Below are 18,027 nucleotides of genomic sequence, written 5' to 3'. Positions count from 1 at the left end.
TCTCCCCCACGCCCTCCAACAAGCAGAACAACTCTACAGCCCTGTAGGGTTTCAACCGAACCATTAAGGAAAATAAAGTTTCTTTGTTTTGTTTTTTTGTTCAACACCAAGCTATTTCTAATCAGAAGGAAATACCAAAATAGATTACACAAACCTTGTAAACTAACTATTCAGATTCATCTAGACTGTATCAGAGGATCCACATGTATGTGGACATTTGGTATAGATTTCGTACTTATCTCAAGATTGAAGATTATTAGTTTGTAGGACATAGAACAGGTGAAACATAGAGATTACTTTATACTACATCCACTCCAAAAATTGAGCCTCTGTTCCTCTCAGATACCTTCCTCATGCCGCTGAATGCTAGGTAAAGCCTTTGATCATGGTAATGTTTCCCTTTTGATTTTAGTCAAAGGAGATATCTACAGGATGACTGAGTGGGGGGGGGGAGGTTTTCTATGGAAAGAGGCAAAGAGGAAAAGGAATCTAGCTTGTTATTTTGGGGCACCAGGAGTGGCACTAAGGACCTTTGTAGAAGTGGAAAAAACATACTTGTTGGCTGTTGCTCTGTTCCCTTATCTAAAAAATAACCCTCTTTCTTTCTGTTGGTGAACCTTGGCAGTAGAATGGGGATTGGGTAAGGCTTACAAACAGCTGAGAAGATGGTGCATTAGGCAGTGGCTTTCAGAAAAGGAGTGCTTTAGGCCTTTTTCTGTGGCTCTGGACTGCAGATATTTTAGGAACTCTGTTGTACTCCACTGAATGTTCATTTTGGGGTACCTGTATAAACTGATTTCTTTACCTTGAAAAGGCAAGCTATTTTTCATCTCCCACCATGTAGTGAATCTTTTGATTTAAGCAGTTTGTCCTATGGCAGATTTGCTGCATTTTACATTTAAATGTTAAATTTAAAGGTAAGGTGGAATCCTCTGATATATGAGATATATTTTTGAATGTTAAGTGGGTACTTGAATAGGCACATAATTTTCTTTGTAGTTTATAAGTTTATCTGAATTTTTCCTTCTGAAATAAAAGCCCACATGTTTCTGTATAGGTATATAAAGCAGCTTTTCCAATACGGTCATGTGCCACATTACAAGGTTTCGGTCAACATTGGACTGCATATATGGTGGTGGTCCCAAAAGATTAGTACCATATAGCCTAGGTGTGTAGTAGGCTATAGGTTTGTGTAAGTACCCTCTACAATGTTCACCTAATGATGAAATCACCTAACAACACATTTCTCAGAAGTATCCCCGTTGTTCAGCAGTGCGTGACTGTACTAGATTTGAGCAGATACAAATAGACGGAAGGGCCTTAGGACCTAAGCTAGTTAATTTCTGCTGGTAAAATTGATGGTGCTGGTGTTGGAGTGGCTGGGGTAGACTAGAGCCTCAAGATGAGGCAAGGGATGATAAAAGGTTGGTAGGAAGTGGAGTGGCTCCTGTTTGCCATTATGGAAGGTTGCCTTCTTTGGGTATAACAGACTGGCTGCCAAGATAGAAAGCAGGAGTCCCCCTCTCATTTTTTTCTCTTTTTATTATGAAAAAATTTAAACATCTATATTCTTTCTTGTCTTTCTATTTTTATGTAATAAATGCCTATGTACCCCATCACACAGCTTCAACAGTTTTCAATACCAATGCCAACTTTGTTTCAAATGTACCACTACCCTCTAACTCCTGGGTTATTTTATAACATATAGTCTTTTATACTTAATTGCGTATTTACCATTTCTGCTGCACTTAATTCCTTTCGATATATCTGACTTACCATATGATGTTCTTTCTCAGAAGTCTGAGGGACTTTCTTTAGCATTTCTAGTAGTGCAGGCCTGGTAGATGTATTCTCTCATTTTTTGTGAAAGTGTCTTGATTTTGCCTTTATTTTTTAGCACTTTGAATATGTCATTCTAACGTCCTCTCGTATTCATTGTTTCTGAGTCAGCTCGTATATCATTGTCACCCTGTGTGTGATGTGTCGTTTTTCTCTTGTTCCTTTCAAGATTCTCTCTTTATCTTTGGCTTTCAGAAGTTTGACTATGATGTACCTAGGTGTGATTTTCTTTGTGTTTGTCCTTGTTGGTGTTTGTTGAGCTTGTTGGATCTGTAAGTTAATTTTTTTTGACTAAATGTGGGAAGTTTTCAGCCAGTTTATTTCTTCAGATATTTTTCCTGTCTCTTTCTCTCCTTTCCTTCTGGGACTCCTCTTACATGTATGTTAGACTGCTTCACTTGATATTGTCCTACAGGTAATTTTATGAGGCTTTATTAATTTTTCTTTAATCTCTTTATTCTTTTTTTTTTTTTTTAAAGATTTTATTTATTTATTTTTTCCCCCAAAGCCCCAGTAGATAGTCGTATGTCATAGCTGCACATTCTTCTAGTTGCTATATGTGGGACTCAGCCTCAGGATGGACGGAGAAGTGGTGCCTTGGTGCGCGCCCGGGATCCGAACCCGGGCCGCCAGCATCGGAGCGCGCACAGTTAACCACCAAGCCACGGGGCCGGCCCATCTTTATTCTTTGTAGTAGATAATTTCTATTAATCTAACTTTCTTTAAGTTCACTGCTTTTTTTCTTCTGCTAACTCCAATCGGCTGTTGAGTCCATCTAGTGAATCTTTCATGGAACCTGTGATTTACATTATTTTACTTTTCAGCTGTAGAATTTCCATTTGGTTCTTTTTATACTTGCCATTTCTCTCGAGATTTCCTATTTGTTTATTCATTATCACCGTATTTTCCTGTAGTTCTTTGAACATATTTAAAATGGCTGCTTTAAAATCTGTCTACCAAATCCAACGTCTCGGCCCACTTAGAGTTAGTTTCTGTTGGCTGCTTTTTTTCTATTTCTTTGCATATCCAGCAATTTTTTTGTTGTTGTTGAAAACCAGATATTGGAAATAATACTTATAGAGACTTTGAATCTGTTTTTTTTTTTCCCCTGAGGGTTTTTGTTTTTGTTCTAATAGGCATTTAACTTGTTTGGACTCAGACCGAGAAATCTCTCTCTCTCATGGTGTGCAGTAGCTGATGTCTGTTCAGCTATTTTCAGCTTTTGGCTGCTACTTTTTTAGTCTGGTCCCTTGGGGATCTCCCTTGTGTCTGTGTAGTTTAGTGGTTGGCCAAAGATTTGGGCAAAGCTGATACCGAGATTTTGGTGTTCATCCTCTCTGGTTTCCTTTTTTCTGGGGTTTCCCCTCCTAAATCTTCAGTTGCTCTGCCAGCACCTGTGTTCTGGCTTCTGCCATCTCAAGCCAGTAAGGCTTCTGCCTCCTGCAGCCCAAGCTGAGTGCTGATTAGAAATGCCCTTAATGAAAGTCACAGCAGACGCACAGATCTCACCAAGAACACCCCTGTCTTTCAAAGACAGTGCCTCCTCTAGTTTTTGCCTTCTTTTTCATTATGCTTCCTGGGGTCTCCTGTTTGCCTGCTTAGTTTAGCAGCCAGCCAGGGATTTGGGTAGAGTTTATACTTAGATTTTGAATCTCAGCCCTACTACATCTCTCTCTCTCTTCTAAAATCTCCCCCTCCCCCTTTAGATTTCCAGTTTCTCTGCTGCTCTAAATTCTGTTATCTGCCTCTTCAAGCTGGTAAGGAAGGCTGTGGCTTTCCACCATCTAGGCTGGGACAGGAGGCAGGCAAGGAAGCCTCAAACTGGGAGTTGCTCCTCAACGTTTCAAGTGTAAATGCTTCTCAAGTTTCTGCCCGCCTTTGATTGTTTTCTAGTGCCTTCAAGTAGTTGTTTTTAATATTTTTTTGTCTGGTTTTTAATAATTATTTATGAGAGGAATTGCCCTACTTCTTTATGCCACCGTTATCAAACATTCTCCTCCCTTTGGGCTATTTTGAAGCAAATTCCAGACATCATTTCATTTCATGCATAAATACCTCATTGTATTTATGTATTTCTGAATGATATGGATTCCTTTTTTAAAAACGTAATTACACTACTATTACCACACCAAATAAATGAACAATAATTTCTTAATATCATCAAATATCTAGTCAGTGTTCAGATTTCCATTAATTGTCTCAAATGTCCTGTTATAATTGATGTGTTTGTACAGCCACCAACTAGGGCCTCTACATTGCATTTGGTTGATAGGTCTTTTATGTCTCTCTTAATCTATGTAAGTTTACCCTTTTTTTCTTTGCAATTTTTGTTTTGAAGAAAGTGAGTCATTTGGCCTATGGAACCCTGGCATTCTGCATTTTGCTGATTGCATTTTGCTGATTGCATTCTCATTGTGTCGTTTAACATGTTCCTCTGCCTCTTGTTTTTCTTATAAACTGTTAGATGTATAGATTCTGTTAGGTACAAGTTTTGATTTTTTCATGGCAACAATACTTACTAGGTAATGATACTTCCTATTGCATCACATTAGGAGGCACACAATATCTAGTTATCTCTCTTTATGTGATGTTAATAGTGATCAGAGGATTGAGGTATTATATGTCTCTTTCATCTGTTACTAAGTTTTGCATCAGCTCTTCACCTAATGGTATTAACAGACATTGTTGATCGTTGCTTAGGAATCCATTCAGTGGATAGCTAGGGGAATAAAGTTTTTTTTATATATAAAATACCTCATAAATTCATACTGATAAGTCCAAATAAAATATGATGAATCAGAGTTTTTACTTAACTTCATTGATCTTACATTCGTACCTCCTTTAAACTCTGACAAAAGTCTTTGTTTTCTTTTTTTTTTTTTGTGAAGAAGATCAGCCCTGAGCTAACATCCATGCCAATCCTCCTCTTTTTGCTGAGAGAGACTGTCCCTGAGCTAACATCTGTGCCCATCTTCCTCTACTTTATATGGGACGCTGCCACAGCATGGCCTGACAAGCGGTGCTTCGGTGCGCACCTGGGATCCGAACCCGGGCCGCCAGCAGCGGAGCGCGTGCACTTAACTGCTACGCCACGGGGCCAGCCCCAAAAGTCTTTGTTTTCAACAACACAAAATAATTATTTGCTTTATTCCACAAGTCTCAGAACATAGTACCAAAATCAACAACAATTTGATTACTGAAAATTGTTTTTGCAGTTCCATTTGTCCTTTTGGCTTATCCCACTAGAGATGCCCAGTCAGGTTAATGTATATATACGTATAATTTTTTTTTTTTTTTTTGGTGAGGAATATTAGCCCTGAGCTAACATCTGTTGCCAATCCTCCTCTTTTTGCTGAGGAAGATTGGCCCTGGGCTAACATCTGTGCCCATCTTCCTCTACTTTATATGTGGGATGCCACCACAGCATGGCTTGATAAGCAGTGCGTAGGTCCATGCCCAGAATCCGAACCTGCGAACCCTGGGCAGCCAAAGCAGAGCACACGAACTTAACCACTACGCCACCAGGCCAGCCTCATGGTAAATATATTTTAAAGTCACTACTCTGTGGTTATACCACCAACTGTGGATAGGTACATTTAAGTTTGTTTCATTTTACTTTTGATTTTTAGGAATTACTTCTTCTTTTAAAATTTATTTTTCCTTTATAATTATGTAACATAGTCACAGGATTACAAAGTCAAATCTATATATAAAACTAGGTATATTCAAAGAAGTCTAACTTCTGTTACTACCCTAATCGTCTCTTCCCTCTCTTAGTTTTTAATTTTTTGGTTTAGCTTTTCATTGTTTCTTTCTTAATATGAGTAGGTGTGTGTGTGCGTGGTTTTATCCTCCCTTTCATAGATTAATGGTAGCATACTATGTATTACTGCACTTGCTTTTTTTCCCCCTTAGTAGTATATCCTGGAGATCACTGCATAGAGGTGTATAAGGATCTTCCTCATTCTTTCTTACAGCTGCCTGGTTCTTCATTGTGTGGATGTACCTTAATTTATTCAACCAGCGTCCTACTGGTGGACATTTGGGTTATTTCCAGTCTTTTGCTGTTATACAAATTGCTGCAATGAAGAGTCTTGTACATATATATGTCTTTCATATTTTTGCCAGGGTATTTTTGGAGGAGATCTCTAGAAATAGAATTGCTAGTAAAGGACATGTGTATGCAATTTCACTAAATATTTTCATATTCCCTTCTATATGGGTTGTATGATTTTGAATTCCCACCAGCCGTGTATGAAAACTGCTTGTTTATTTACAGTTTTACCAATATAGAATATTGTCAAACTTTTGGATTTTTGCCAATCTCGTAGGTAAGAAATGATATATCTGTATAGTTTTAATCTGCATTTCTCTTATTGTGAATGGACTTTTCTAGTGTTTGAGAGCCATTTGTATTTCTTTTTTCTGTATATTCTTTATATCTCTAGCCAATTTTTGCTGTAGGATTGTTAACCATTTCCTTTATTTTTAGAAGCTCTTCATATATTAGGTATATTAATCCTTTGTTTTGATATAAATGACAATTTCCCCTTTGTTTTTACTTTCCTTTAAGTACTTTTTGTCTTGGTGGTTTTAATTGAAGTTCTCTTTTAATAAATAAGCCTTAGGGGACTGGCCCGGTGGCATAGCGGTTAAGTTCACGCGCTCCACTTTGGCAGCCTGGGGTTTGCAGGTTCAGATCCTGGGCACAGACCTACGCACTGCTTATCAAGCCATGCTGTGGCGGCTTCCCATGTAAAGTAGAGGAAGGTGGCCACGGATGTCAGCCCAGGGCCAATCTTCCCCAGCAAAAAGAGGAGAATTGGCAACGGATGTTAGCTCAGGGCTAATCTTCCTCACACACACACAAAAATAAAATAAATAAATAAGCCCAGAAATGTGAAGAACCAAAATATTTTTCGAGACCATGTCATCCTTGGTGTTTATCTTATCCAAGTCAATCCTTTTGTATAAATTCTACTCTAATTTTTTTTTTTTTTTGTAATTTTATTTATTTATTTTTCCCCCAAAGCCCCAGTAGATAGTTTTCTGTCATAGTTGCACATCTTTCTAGTTGCTGTATGTGGGACGCGGCCTCAGCATGGCCGGAGAAGTGGTGTGTCGGTGCGCGCCCGGGATCCAAACCCGGGCCGCCAGCAGCGGAGCGCGTGCACTTAACCGCTAAGCCACGCGCCGGCCCTGCTCTAATTTTTTTATGTTATATTTCCTGTGTGAAGTCATCTGGGCTTTCCTCTGGCAGTACGAAAAGCAGGTCTACATACGTGTGGGTTCTATCGCTATTATTATATAAAGTTTACTATTTATTTATTTATTTTTGTGAGGAGATCAGCCCTGTGCTAACATCTGCCAATCCTCCTCTTTTTTTTTGCTGAGGAAGACTGGCCCTGGGCTAACATCCGTGCCCGTCTTCTTCCACTTTATATGGGACGCCGCCACAGCATGGCTTGCCAAGCAGTGCGTCGGTGTGTGCCCGGCATCTGAACCAGCGAACCCTGGGCCACCACAGCGAGCGCACGCGCTTAACCGCTTGCGCCACCGGGCCGGCCCTTATATAAAGTTTAATAGATAAATATTTAAATTAACAATTAGGTACTCTTTACAAAAAGTACATTAAATGCTATTTAGAGAAGAAATAGAAGATGCAGTGTTTATCTTCGGCAACTTATACAGAGCCCAGGCTTCTACATGCTTACTATACTTAAGATAAAGCTATTTCAGATGTTTAAAACTAAATATACTCTTGGTAGCAAATCCTTTGCAAGTTTCTTTCAGCTTATTTCCAGCACCTCAGAGCTACAAATGATTCTGGGTTAATTCATTTAGCCCTGCCTCCCTCCCAGAGTTTACCAGCTTGATATGGGTAGGCTGCTAAAAATTTCTGAGGACATCAGCTTATCTTCTCCTTCCTTTTCCTCTAAGATTTCTAATGTGGGGAACTTTGTTCTAGTTGGGCTTAGAAGTAGCTGAGTAACTCGTCTTTTGAGATGGGATTTCCAGTGTCTTTTCATCTGTTTTTAGCAAAATGTCTTAGGAATTGTTTTGAAGGAATGCCTTTCTGTCTTTGATCCTTAAGGTCATAGCTGCATTGACCCCCCCGCCAAGCCAAGTAAAATCACCGGGAGTCCAAAGTGAACAAACTAGGGCTAATGTGTTGAGTGACAGTGAAATATCCAAATGAAGTGTCCAGAAACTTGCCACATGTGTTGATTTGGAGTTTGAAAGAGAGAAAGATCAGGAATTTACATCTCTGTAGATCATAGAATCAGAGAATTTTAAAGATGCAAGGGACACTAGAAAAATCATTTAACCTATCCTCGTTGTACAAGGATGTGGAATCTGAAGCTTAGGGAGATTTATTTGCTCAAGAGTACAGAACTAGACTTGGAGTTATCTGCAGGAAGCTTTTAGTTAAAGCTGTCAGAGGAGATTCTCTGAGGGAGAGTAGAAACACAGTTGACTGCCCAGTTAAGAATATGCAGGAGATAGAGTTGCTCATTAAGGACACCAAATGTAATGGTTGGATGGCTAGCAGGAACATGGGGAGAATGGAATCACAAAGGCAAAGGGAGGAAAGAAATACAAGGATAGTCAATGAGTCATTTTACTGAGAAGTCAGGAATGAAGAAAGGATATTGAATTTGATCATTAGGAGAGCCTGGTAAATTGCAAGAGTACTGTTTCTGCAGAGGGGAGGCAGAATGAGTAAAAGAGTGTTGAGGAATTGAAGGCAACAGAAGAGTTCCGTGAGTGATAGGAAAGAGTAGAGTAAGATAGTAGATAGTGGGGGCAGCAGAAGCAATGGTTGGGTTTCTTGGGAAGGCCATCCTTGTTTTTAGGTTTGAGGGGAAAGAACTGGTGTATGGATAGGGGTAGGGGGAGAAGTTAAGAATGCTGGGGAGGTAAAAAAGTGTAAATGGGAAGCAGCAGGATCCATTCATCATCCTTTCTTCTAATAATTCACACTTATTGTGCAATTTATTTACTATGTACCAGGTGCTGTTCCAGGTATCTTTACATGTAATAACTTGTTTAATTCTCAAAACCCTGTGGATGGTGATACTACTATTATCTGTTTTATAAAAGAGGAAACTGAGGCACTGAAAGGTCAGTTTGCCTGAAGTCATATAATCTGTTGGTGGCACAACTGAGATTCAAGCCCAGTCTGGCTCTTTGAGTCTCTGCTCTGAATAACCAAACTGTACTGCCCTTCTTCCAGTGGTAAATGTTGTTCAGAAATGTATTTAATTTCATTACAGAAGTAAACCTAAACCTGAAAATTATTAGATCTAAAAATATTATGTATTTTGTGTGTATTCAATTATTATAAAAATCTCTCTTGAATAGTAAGTCATGATAATTTAAATATTCTTCCCTTTAGGTTGTGCATTATGTGTGACTCTTCCAATGAGTTTATTAAACTTTTTCAGGTAAGTATTTTGTTTTTAATTGGGCAAGAAATATGAAAATCCTTAGAAGTTGTTATTTAGATGAATTTTAGGATCTATTTTTCTTTCGGAATCTAGACATTTTGCAAAAGTCGTGAAATCCGTATTTTGAATTTAGATTGAGGTTAGGATAATTTACGGTATCTGTGGTGGCTTGTGTAGTCAATTCAACAATAGCACAAAACTACAAGTTCTTTTGTCATGGTTTTGGGCTTACCAAACAGTCTTCTAGTTTGTAATTTTTTGTGACTGAATCAGGAGGGAGTATGTTCCTCTTGAATATTGATAGGTTTATATTCTTTTTATAAATTATAAGTTTTTATAAATTGATATGTGTAGGTTTAGTTAGCATGGTCATAAAATAAAATTTCTGAACTTGTGTAGTTTAGGACCAAACCCTGGACCTATGCTGACTCTTCTCAAATAGCACTGCATAGAAATTCCTGCCTGAGGAGTGGGGTAGGCGCTAGGGAGGGGAGTTGCCCAGGTGAAGTTTCATTTCTCTGATCTGTGTGTGTACTTCTCCACCTTTGCTCAGCCACCCTGAATTTACTTCTGTGACCGCAATATATTTTGCTTTCTCCCCTCAATAATTTTGCTCCCACTCCTTCCTCTACTACTGTTTCCTTTACTTGAAACACTTTCTTGTACTTCCCACTTCATCCTTCAGCTCTCAGATCTGTCTTACAGAATCCTATCCATGTCAAGCCAAGCTCTATGAACCTTCCCTTTTTATGGCAGTCCTTCACAGAAACCATAAAATTAAAAGCTCTGAAGGCCTTAGAGATTATTTGAGTTATATCCTCTTTATCTTGTAAAGATGAGGTCCTGACTGGGCAATTTCTTGCCCAAGGTCGTGTAATCAGTGGCAGAACCAGGACTAGAATTTGGGCCCTGTTCAGATGAGCAGACATATACTGGAGTACCGCCTATGTGCCTAGAGACCTAAGGTATGCTATGGGCAGTTTCGGTTCAGTATCACTTTATCACTTTGTATCATAGTAGCACTATGAGGTGCTCTTCTGGTATTGTTTTGTGTTCATTTTATTTTCCCTATTAGAATATAATCTCATAGAACAAAGACCAAGCTTTATTCATCTTTACATTCCAGGGGAAAAAATGGGACTAGGGGTCAGAAGACTTCCGTTCTAGTCCTGGCCCTGCCACTTGGTAGCAAGTTATGTAAATTTAAATTCTGACATCCTCACTTGACCTGGCTGTAAAATGGGGTTAATAATGTTGGTTCTACCTATGCCATGGGATTATTGTCAGTATAAAATAAGAGAATAAGTGTAAAAGTACTTCGAAAACTACAAAATACAAGTACAATGTTAAGGTTTATATGTAGTAATGTTCTTTGTATTACTTGATTTTTTTTTGCAGAAGCTATAAAAATAACACCTTGAAACACACTTCAGTCTATGAAGCTATGGTTCCCTTCTTTTCTCCATGTTTGCTATTCATTTTGTCTACAGTATGGATCCTCCAGTCACCTTCAGCTATTTTAGAGATACATCCTAGAGTATTCTACTTTATGGTTGGAACAGCCTTTGCCAATATCACAGTAAGATTTTGTTCTTTTAAAAACTATAATATGTATAAGAAATATATGACAGAATTTGATAATTTGAGAAACCTTATATAGTATTAGAATAAGCAGATTTTAATTTAAAGATATTTTACATCAAAAATTTAAAAAAATGATTAATAACCTCTAAGTCAGAACATGCTGAAACATGCTATTTTGTTTTTCCTTTTGAAACCAATAGGATTTGGAGACTGCGGTATTATTTTGGAACCATGACACACTTAAATTTTTTGTTTTGGTTGCCTGCTGAAGAAGTCATAGAATAATTCCCTTCAGACTCTAAATATTAACCGTGTAGTTGAAATGGCTGCAGATCCAATCATTAGTTTAGGGAGCTTGAAAGGGGTTTTTTTTGCTGAGGAAGATTGGCCCTGGGCTAACATCTGTGCCCATCTTCCTCTACTTTATATGTGGGATGCCTGCCACAGCATGGCTCGATAAGCAGTGCTCAGGTCCGCGCCTGGGGTCAGGACCTGCGAACTCGAGCTGCCAAAGTGGAGCTTGCAAACTTAACCACTGTGCCACTGGGCCGGCCCCTGAAAGGGGTGTTTGAGAGAGCGAAAACACATACACACACAAACACACATAGCACAACTCACACATTTTTTAAATCAACTGATTTTTAGATTAAGAACATGGAATAAAAAACTTTGTAATAAATACAGAATAATTTTAACAATCCCTTTCTCTGCTATGGCCCAGCAAGAGAGCAGATAGGAAGGAGAGGTCAGAAGGAGTTGAGAAAAGACCCTGCCAGCCAGGAAGCCTGTGCTCTAGCTAACGCCAGGTCCTTAATACGTTTTTATTTTGTAACTTAGCCACTGAGCTTATGTTTCCATGTCTGTAATGTGTTTAATATCCAGAGTTCTTCTGATTTCACAGGGTTAAAAGATCTGAAAACATTAATGCATTGTATAAAAAGTATCTCTCAAAGAATAAACCTAAATTTGAGTAAGATGTTGAAAGAAAAGGGAACCAACGGAGTTTTTAGCTGTTAATATGGTAATATGACTGAATTTGAGGTAGTGTCTCCTTACCATCATGAAGAAATTTTGTTGTATGAGGCTGTGGGAGGCGTTTTGAAGTTTTTTTCCAGATATCATAGAATCTTAAAATTGGGAGAAATTTCTTTTATCCAAACTGTTACCAATGGAAGAGTGCCTTCTATAGCATCCTTACTAAATTATCTTCCAGCCTCTTCCTACAAACACTGTGAGGGTCCATAGGTTTGGAGGTGAGGACAGAGGTTCAGTTGGGCTCCTGAGCAGTTGAGAACTATCTGAACTTAATAATGTAATGTGAATGTATTGGCTCAAGTACTTGAATGCTTTTTCAATGTTGGAGTGACTAGTTTTGGAAGTGCTTTGCTAATTAAATTTTCATTCATTTTTTTTTTTTTTTACTATCTTCAAGTGTCAGCTGATTGTTTGTCAAATGAGCAGTACTCGGTGCCCAACTTTGAATTGGCTGCTGGTTCCTCTCTTCTTGGTTGTCGTGGTGGTAAACTTAGGAGTAGCCTCTTACACTGAGACCCTTCTCCTGTATACATTAACAACTGCTTTCACTCTGGCCCACATCCATTATGGAGTCCGAGTGGTGAGTAATCTGGAGCAACGTTGGTTCCATTTGGTTCTTATAATAGTGGAAAGGAGGCGAGGGAAAATTTCAAAAGAAAGTTTCTTATTATAGTAGCTGGAAGAATTTGGGGATATTCTCTAAATTTTGGGTAATGTTCAAGTGTGTAATTTCAGATGTTGTTTCTCTAATGAATATTTTATGGTAACTACAAATAATTTAAAAGCTGGATAATAATTATGAGGAATTAGTTCTTCTTTTTAAGTGGGTAAAAATGTAAACCATTTTCTTGGTGAATAGAATTGTAAACTCTTTTGTGCTTTTAATTATATGCTACCAAATAATCCCATTTGTTGATAATCTATTTCTATACTTGCTTCTTTAGCTTTAGGGGCATTTTTATAAGAGGAAATACAGAAGAGAATGGATTTAAGAAGTATTTTTCAAACCTTAATATTCTCTTCTAAAATAAGAGTCTAATTTCAGAACAAAGAGAGTAAGATAAGTGTAATAAAATGAAAATCAGAACCATACAGTTTATTCTCTTTTTCCTAATAATTTAACATTCTTTTCTAATTATTTTACATATTTTAGCATGGTCTCATAATTATGATTTTTAATTGCTATACAATATTCCATCAAGGAGATTACCTAATAATTACCCAGTTTATTTAATCATGACCCAGTTATTGTAATCATTTAAGTTGTTTCCAGATTTTCACCATTGTAAATAAAGTTGGAGTGAACAATCTGGAATAATATTTTCTTTCATTTGCTTTATTTTCTGAGGAGAATTTCATAGCAATGGGGTTATGTAAAAGGGTATTCACATTTTTATGGCTCATAAAATACTATTTGGTATACTTGTTTTGAAGGGAACCCTGCTGTGAATCAGTTTGAGAAAGAAAATGTCTTTTCTTCTGTATTGTCGTATGTATTTTTAAAATGAGGGGACCTGTCACGCTTGATAACAACTTTATACCTTGCATGTGTTGCTAAACTTAGGTTTCATCCCTTAGTGTTTCTCCCTAAAGTAGCCCACGTTTGTTGGAACAAAATAGACGAAAAAGAAGCATGACAAGTCTATGAATTTTGACAGGAAGTCGTAATCGTTTGTTTTTATTTGTGGAAATTTAACATTGTATACTTTATATCAACACTCTTAGGCCTTTATCCTGATATTTCATCAGTGATATGCATGAATTAGAACACAGTTGCCAATGTCTTTCATAATTAGTTTAATTTATTATAACCATTCAGAAGCATGTCTTTAGAAAACCATACATACACCAAACCAAACCAAAACACATTTTTCTTTAAATTACAAAAGCAGTACATTTTCACTGTTAAAAATCTGGAAAATAAATACAAGCTAACTGAAAAAAATTCCAGGAATATCTTTTTTTGTCTGTTTTTTGGTCTCTTCTCAGTTCTGCAGCTTCCGACCAGAAGGTAAAACTTGCTAAGCCACACAAAACACTCTCTTGAACTATTGAAATATAGATGATAAGAATAAGAATAGAAATAAGAAGTATCAAATAAACAATATTTGCTAACTGGCACATAACCAAGCTCTTGCCTACCCACTAGGGATACCCTCATCCATATGGTTTGAACCTCCCCAGATTTACAGATCTAGTTTTATATAACTGTTTCATCAGGATTAGGAATGATTACTTAGAAAAGTTATAAGAAGCTGAATGTTGGGTCTTAGCTGTATATGTGAATTTTTGATCTACTAGATATTACAAGTCAGCCAACCCTATACTTTTTCAGTAGTTTTGGATGTGAATCTGTGTGGTCTGGAGGGTCTGGAAAGACTTGGTTTTGAAGTTAGGCAAACTGAGGTTTAAGTCGTAACTCTCCCAGGGTAGTTCTAGTACTCTTACGTAGCCGTCTAGCTCTATAGCTATCCTAGTCCAGAAAATCCTCTTCATTATTTCTGATGATTTTTGCCTTATCAGTAATTCGTTGTCTCCAGAGGGTGAATTCTATGTGCTTTAAAAAATAATTAGGTTAATTAGGTGTGCGTTTGTCCCTGCCTTGCAGGTGAAGCAGCTGAGCAGCCATTTTCAGATTTACCCCTTCTCATTGAGGAAACCAAACTCGGATTGACTGGGAATGGAAGAAAAGGAGATCGGCTCGTAATCTACAGAAAGAAGTACTGTCAATAAGATGCTTGTAAATATTTCATCCATCACCATTGAACTAAACTGATCTGCTTAACAGACACGGGAACTTGGTGTGTGTGGTGCTTGGACAGCAGGAATGATACGTATGATCTGAACTTGTGGAATTTTGGACCTGCTAATTCCCAGCTTATTTTATTTTATTTTCATAAAACCGGGTAACATTTTGGTTAAGCATAATGTACCTTAGACCAGCAAAATGTTCCTAGTGATTTTAGCTTCATGAGTCGAGAATGTTTTGGTTTATACAGAGTTCAAGAAGCTATGTTTTTATGTTTAAAACCCCAAAATTGGTTTAAGAGCACTGGTAACATTCAGAAAACCATAATATGTTTTCATATTTGATATTTAGTAGTAGGTCTTTAACTGTGGAAGCTATCAGTAGCCCAAATCTAATATAGGGAAAAGATAAGAGCAAGTCACTGTCCGCAAGAGATGCCAAATGACTGCAGAACAATACACAGTTGCCAAATACTGGTTTCTCTTTCCCCTGGAAATGCCTTTTGTCCTCACATGCTAAGAGAGCTAATATATATATTTAGATTCTCTAGTATTCCGGCTCTCTTTGTTATGGAACAGATCTTGATGAATGGTTTAATTTTTTTTAAGAAAAATACTCTGTTGAGACTTAGTATGATTGTAATTGTAGCTCCACCCATTGGCATGGTTCATTGTTGAAATGTGGCGTTTTTTTCTCTTAGCTACAAGTTGCTGAGATTTGGTGCCTGTGAACTATGATTATATGAATGCATGTGACAGTCCCAGTCTTAGGATAATTACTTGTGAGGAATGCAGATAAACTTCCTTATAAGAGAAATTTACTTTGGAGTTAGAAATCTTATGAACCTCACTATGAAATTACTACTGTGAACCTCATTACGAAATTAGTTTTCTGATTCAATTTGTTCTTCCTTCCTTCCTTCCTTCCTTCCTCTCATTTTCCCTCTCTCTCTTTTTTTGGAGAAGACAGTGCTGTGTTTTTTATTTCATACAGGATAAAGAAGTAGAGAGAAATTCTCTCTCACCCAGCTTGCCCACTTCCCCACTTGAAGAAAATGTTTGATATATATGCCTTACTGAGTACGTACACCCTTTAATATGACTTGGAGTAATTTTTGAGGTTTGCTGACAAACATAAAAATCCCTTTGATTTTAATGTGGTTGTTTTATAGATGACAGCTTTTCACAAATGTGGATATTTTCTTCTTTTTCTTTTTGACTTTGTCTCCCTTTAGTTTGGTGGTGGTGAAATTTACTTGCTGATTTTCTTTTATTTTTCACAGAATGAAGTTTGTGCTCGAATGAAGAGTGTATCTTAAACCCTTTTTTTTGGATAGATTGCACTTGGATAAAATAGGCACCACTGTGTTGATATGCAATTAAATTCATAACCATTATTTATCTATGAATGTGACCATTGTTAAATTTAATTATAGTATATTCCTTTCTTGAATTTCAGTCTGCTGCTTTGTAAAAATAACTGTGTAATTGATATTTTGATTTTTAAATTTGTAAATTCTACAAAGGAAACTCCATAAGGCTATCAGCTGACTTCTCAGCAGAAACCTTACAGGCTAGAAGAGAGTGGCATGATACATTTAAAGTGCCAAAAGGAAAAAACCTACAGCCAAGAATACTCTACCCAGCAAGGTTATCATTCAGAATGGAAGGAGAGAGAAAAAGTTTCCCAGACAAGCAAACATTGAAGGAGTTTGTCACCAAGAAACCAGTACTACAAGAAATGATAAAGGGACTTATTTAAGGGGAAAAGAGAAGACCACAAATAGGAAAAATTATCTATTTCCATGATAAGAGGGTAATGGATACAAATGCACAAAAAAAAGGTTAGATATGATATCAAAAACATAAAATGTGGGAGAAGGGGAGTTAAAGAGTAGAGCTTTCAGACAGAGGTCAGACTAAAGAGACTATCAACTTAATATGGACTGCTATATATGTAGGTTACTATAGATGAACCCTATGGTAATCACAAACCAGAAACCTATAATACGTACACAAAAAAATAAGAGAAAGGGACCCAAACGTAATACTAAAGAAAGCCATCAAACCACAAGGGAAGAGAGCAAGAGAAGAAGAAAGGAACAGAGAAGAACTACTAAAACACCAAGAAAAAAAAGTTAAAAAATGGCAGTAAGTACATACTTGTCAATAGCTACTTTAAACGTCAATGGACTAAATGCTCCAATTAAAAGGCATAGGGTGGCTGACTGGATAAAAAAACAAGACCCATATATATGCTGCATACAAGAGACACACTTCAGACCTAAAGACACTCACAAACTGAAAGTAAAGGGATGGAAAAAGATACTCCATGCTAATGGCAATGAAGAGAAAGCTGGGGTAGCAGTACTCATATCAGACAAAATAGACTTTAAAACAAAAACTGTAAAAAGAGACAAAGAAGGGCACTACGTAATGATAAGGGAACAATCCAACAAGAGGATATAACACTTGTAAATATCCATGCACCCAATGCAGGAGCACCTAAATATCTAAAGCAATTATTAACAGACATAAAAAGAGAAATAGACAGTAACACAATAATAGTAGGGGACTTTAACACTCCACTTACACCAATGGATAGATCATCCAAACAGAAGATCAATAAGGAAACACTGGCCTTAAATGACACACTAGAACAGATGGACCTAGTAGTTGTGTACAGAACATTCCATCCAAAAACCGAAAAATACACGTTCTTTTCAAATGGACATGGAACATTCTCCAGGGTTGATCACATATTAGGGCACAAAACAAGGCTCCATAAATTTAAGAAGACTGAAATAATACCAAGCATCTTTTCTGACCACAATGGTATGAAACTAGAAATCAACTATAGGAAGAAAATCAGAAAAGCCTCAAATATGTGGGGATTAAACAAAATGCTACTGAACAACGAATGGGTCAATGAAGAAATCAAAGGAGAAATCAAAAAATACTTGGAGACAAGTGAAAATGAAAATACGACATGCCAGAATTTATGGGATACAGCAAAAGTGGTTCTAAGAGGGAAGTTTATAGCAATACAGGCCTATCTCAACAAACAAGAAAAATCTCCAATAAACAATCTAACAATGCACCTAAAGGAACTGGAAAAAGAAGAACAAACAAAGCCCAAAATCAGTAGAAGAAGGGAAATAATAAAAATCAGAGCAGAAATAAATGAAATAGAGACTAAAAAAACAATAGAAAAAAATTAATAAAACCAAGAGCTGGTTCTTAGAAAAGATAAACAAAATTGACAAACCTTTAGCTAGACTCACCAAGAAAAAAAGCGAGAAGGCACAAATAAGTAAAATCAGAAATGAAAGAGAAGAAATTGCAATGGACACCTCAGAAATACAAAAGA

At 37.1% G+C, this 18,027-nt stretch overlaps 1 protein-coding gene across 1 annotated transcript in view; it reads left to right on the top strand.

The window, feature by feature from the left end:
* Window positions 1-17,763, top strand: part of SELENOI (selenoprotein I) — a 43,536-nt gene extending 25,773 nt beyond the window's left edge. Inside the window, exons 7-10 of the mRNA XM_058551629.1 lie at window positions 9,239-9,287; window positions 10,689-10,869; window positions 12,307-12,489; window positions 14,518-17,763. Of these exons, the coding sequence (XP_058407612.1) occupies window positions 9,239-9,287; window positions 10,689-10,869; window positions 12,307-12,489; window positions 14,518-14,616 (512 nt within the window). The 3' untranslated portion in view covers window positions 14,617-17,763. The remainder of the gene's footprint in view (window positions 1-9,238; window positions 9,288-10,688; window positions 10,870-12,306; window positions 12,490-14,517) is intronic.
* Window positions 17,764-18,027: the final 264 nt, after the last annotated feature.

This window comes from Diceros bicornis, chromosome 12 (assembly GCF_020826845.1).
Source record: "Diceros bicornis minor isolate mBicDic1 chromosome 12, mDicBic1.mat.cur, whole genome shotgun sequence".
Classification (NCBI taxonomy): Eukaryota; Metazoa; Chordata; class Mammalia; order Perissodactyla; family Rhinocerotidae; genus Diceros; species Diceros bicornis.
Note: the sequence above shows the minus strand (reverse complement) of the source record. Positions and strands in the feature narration are given on the sequence as shown.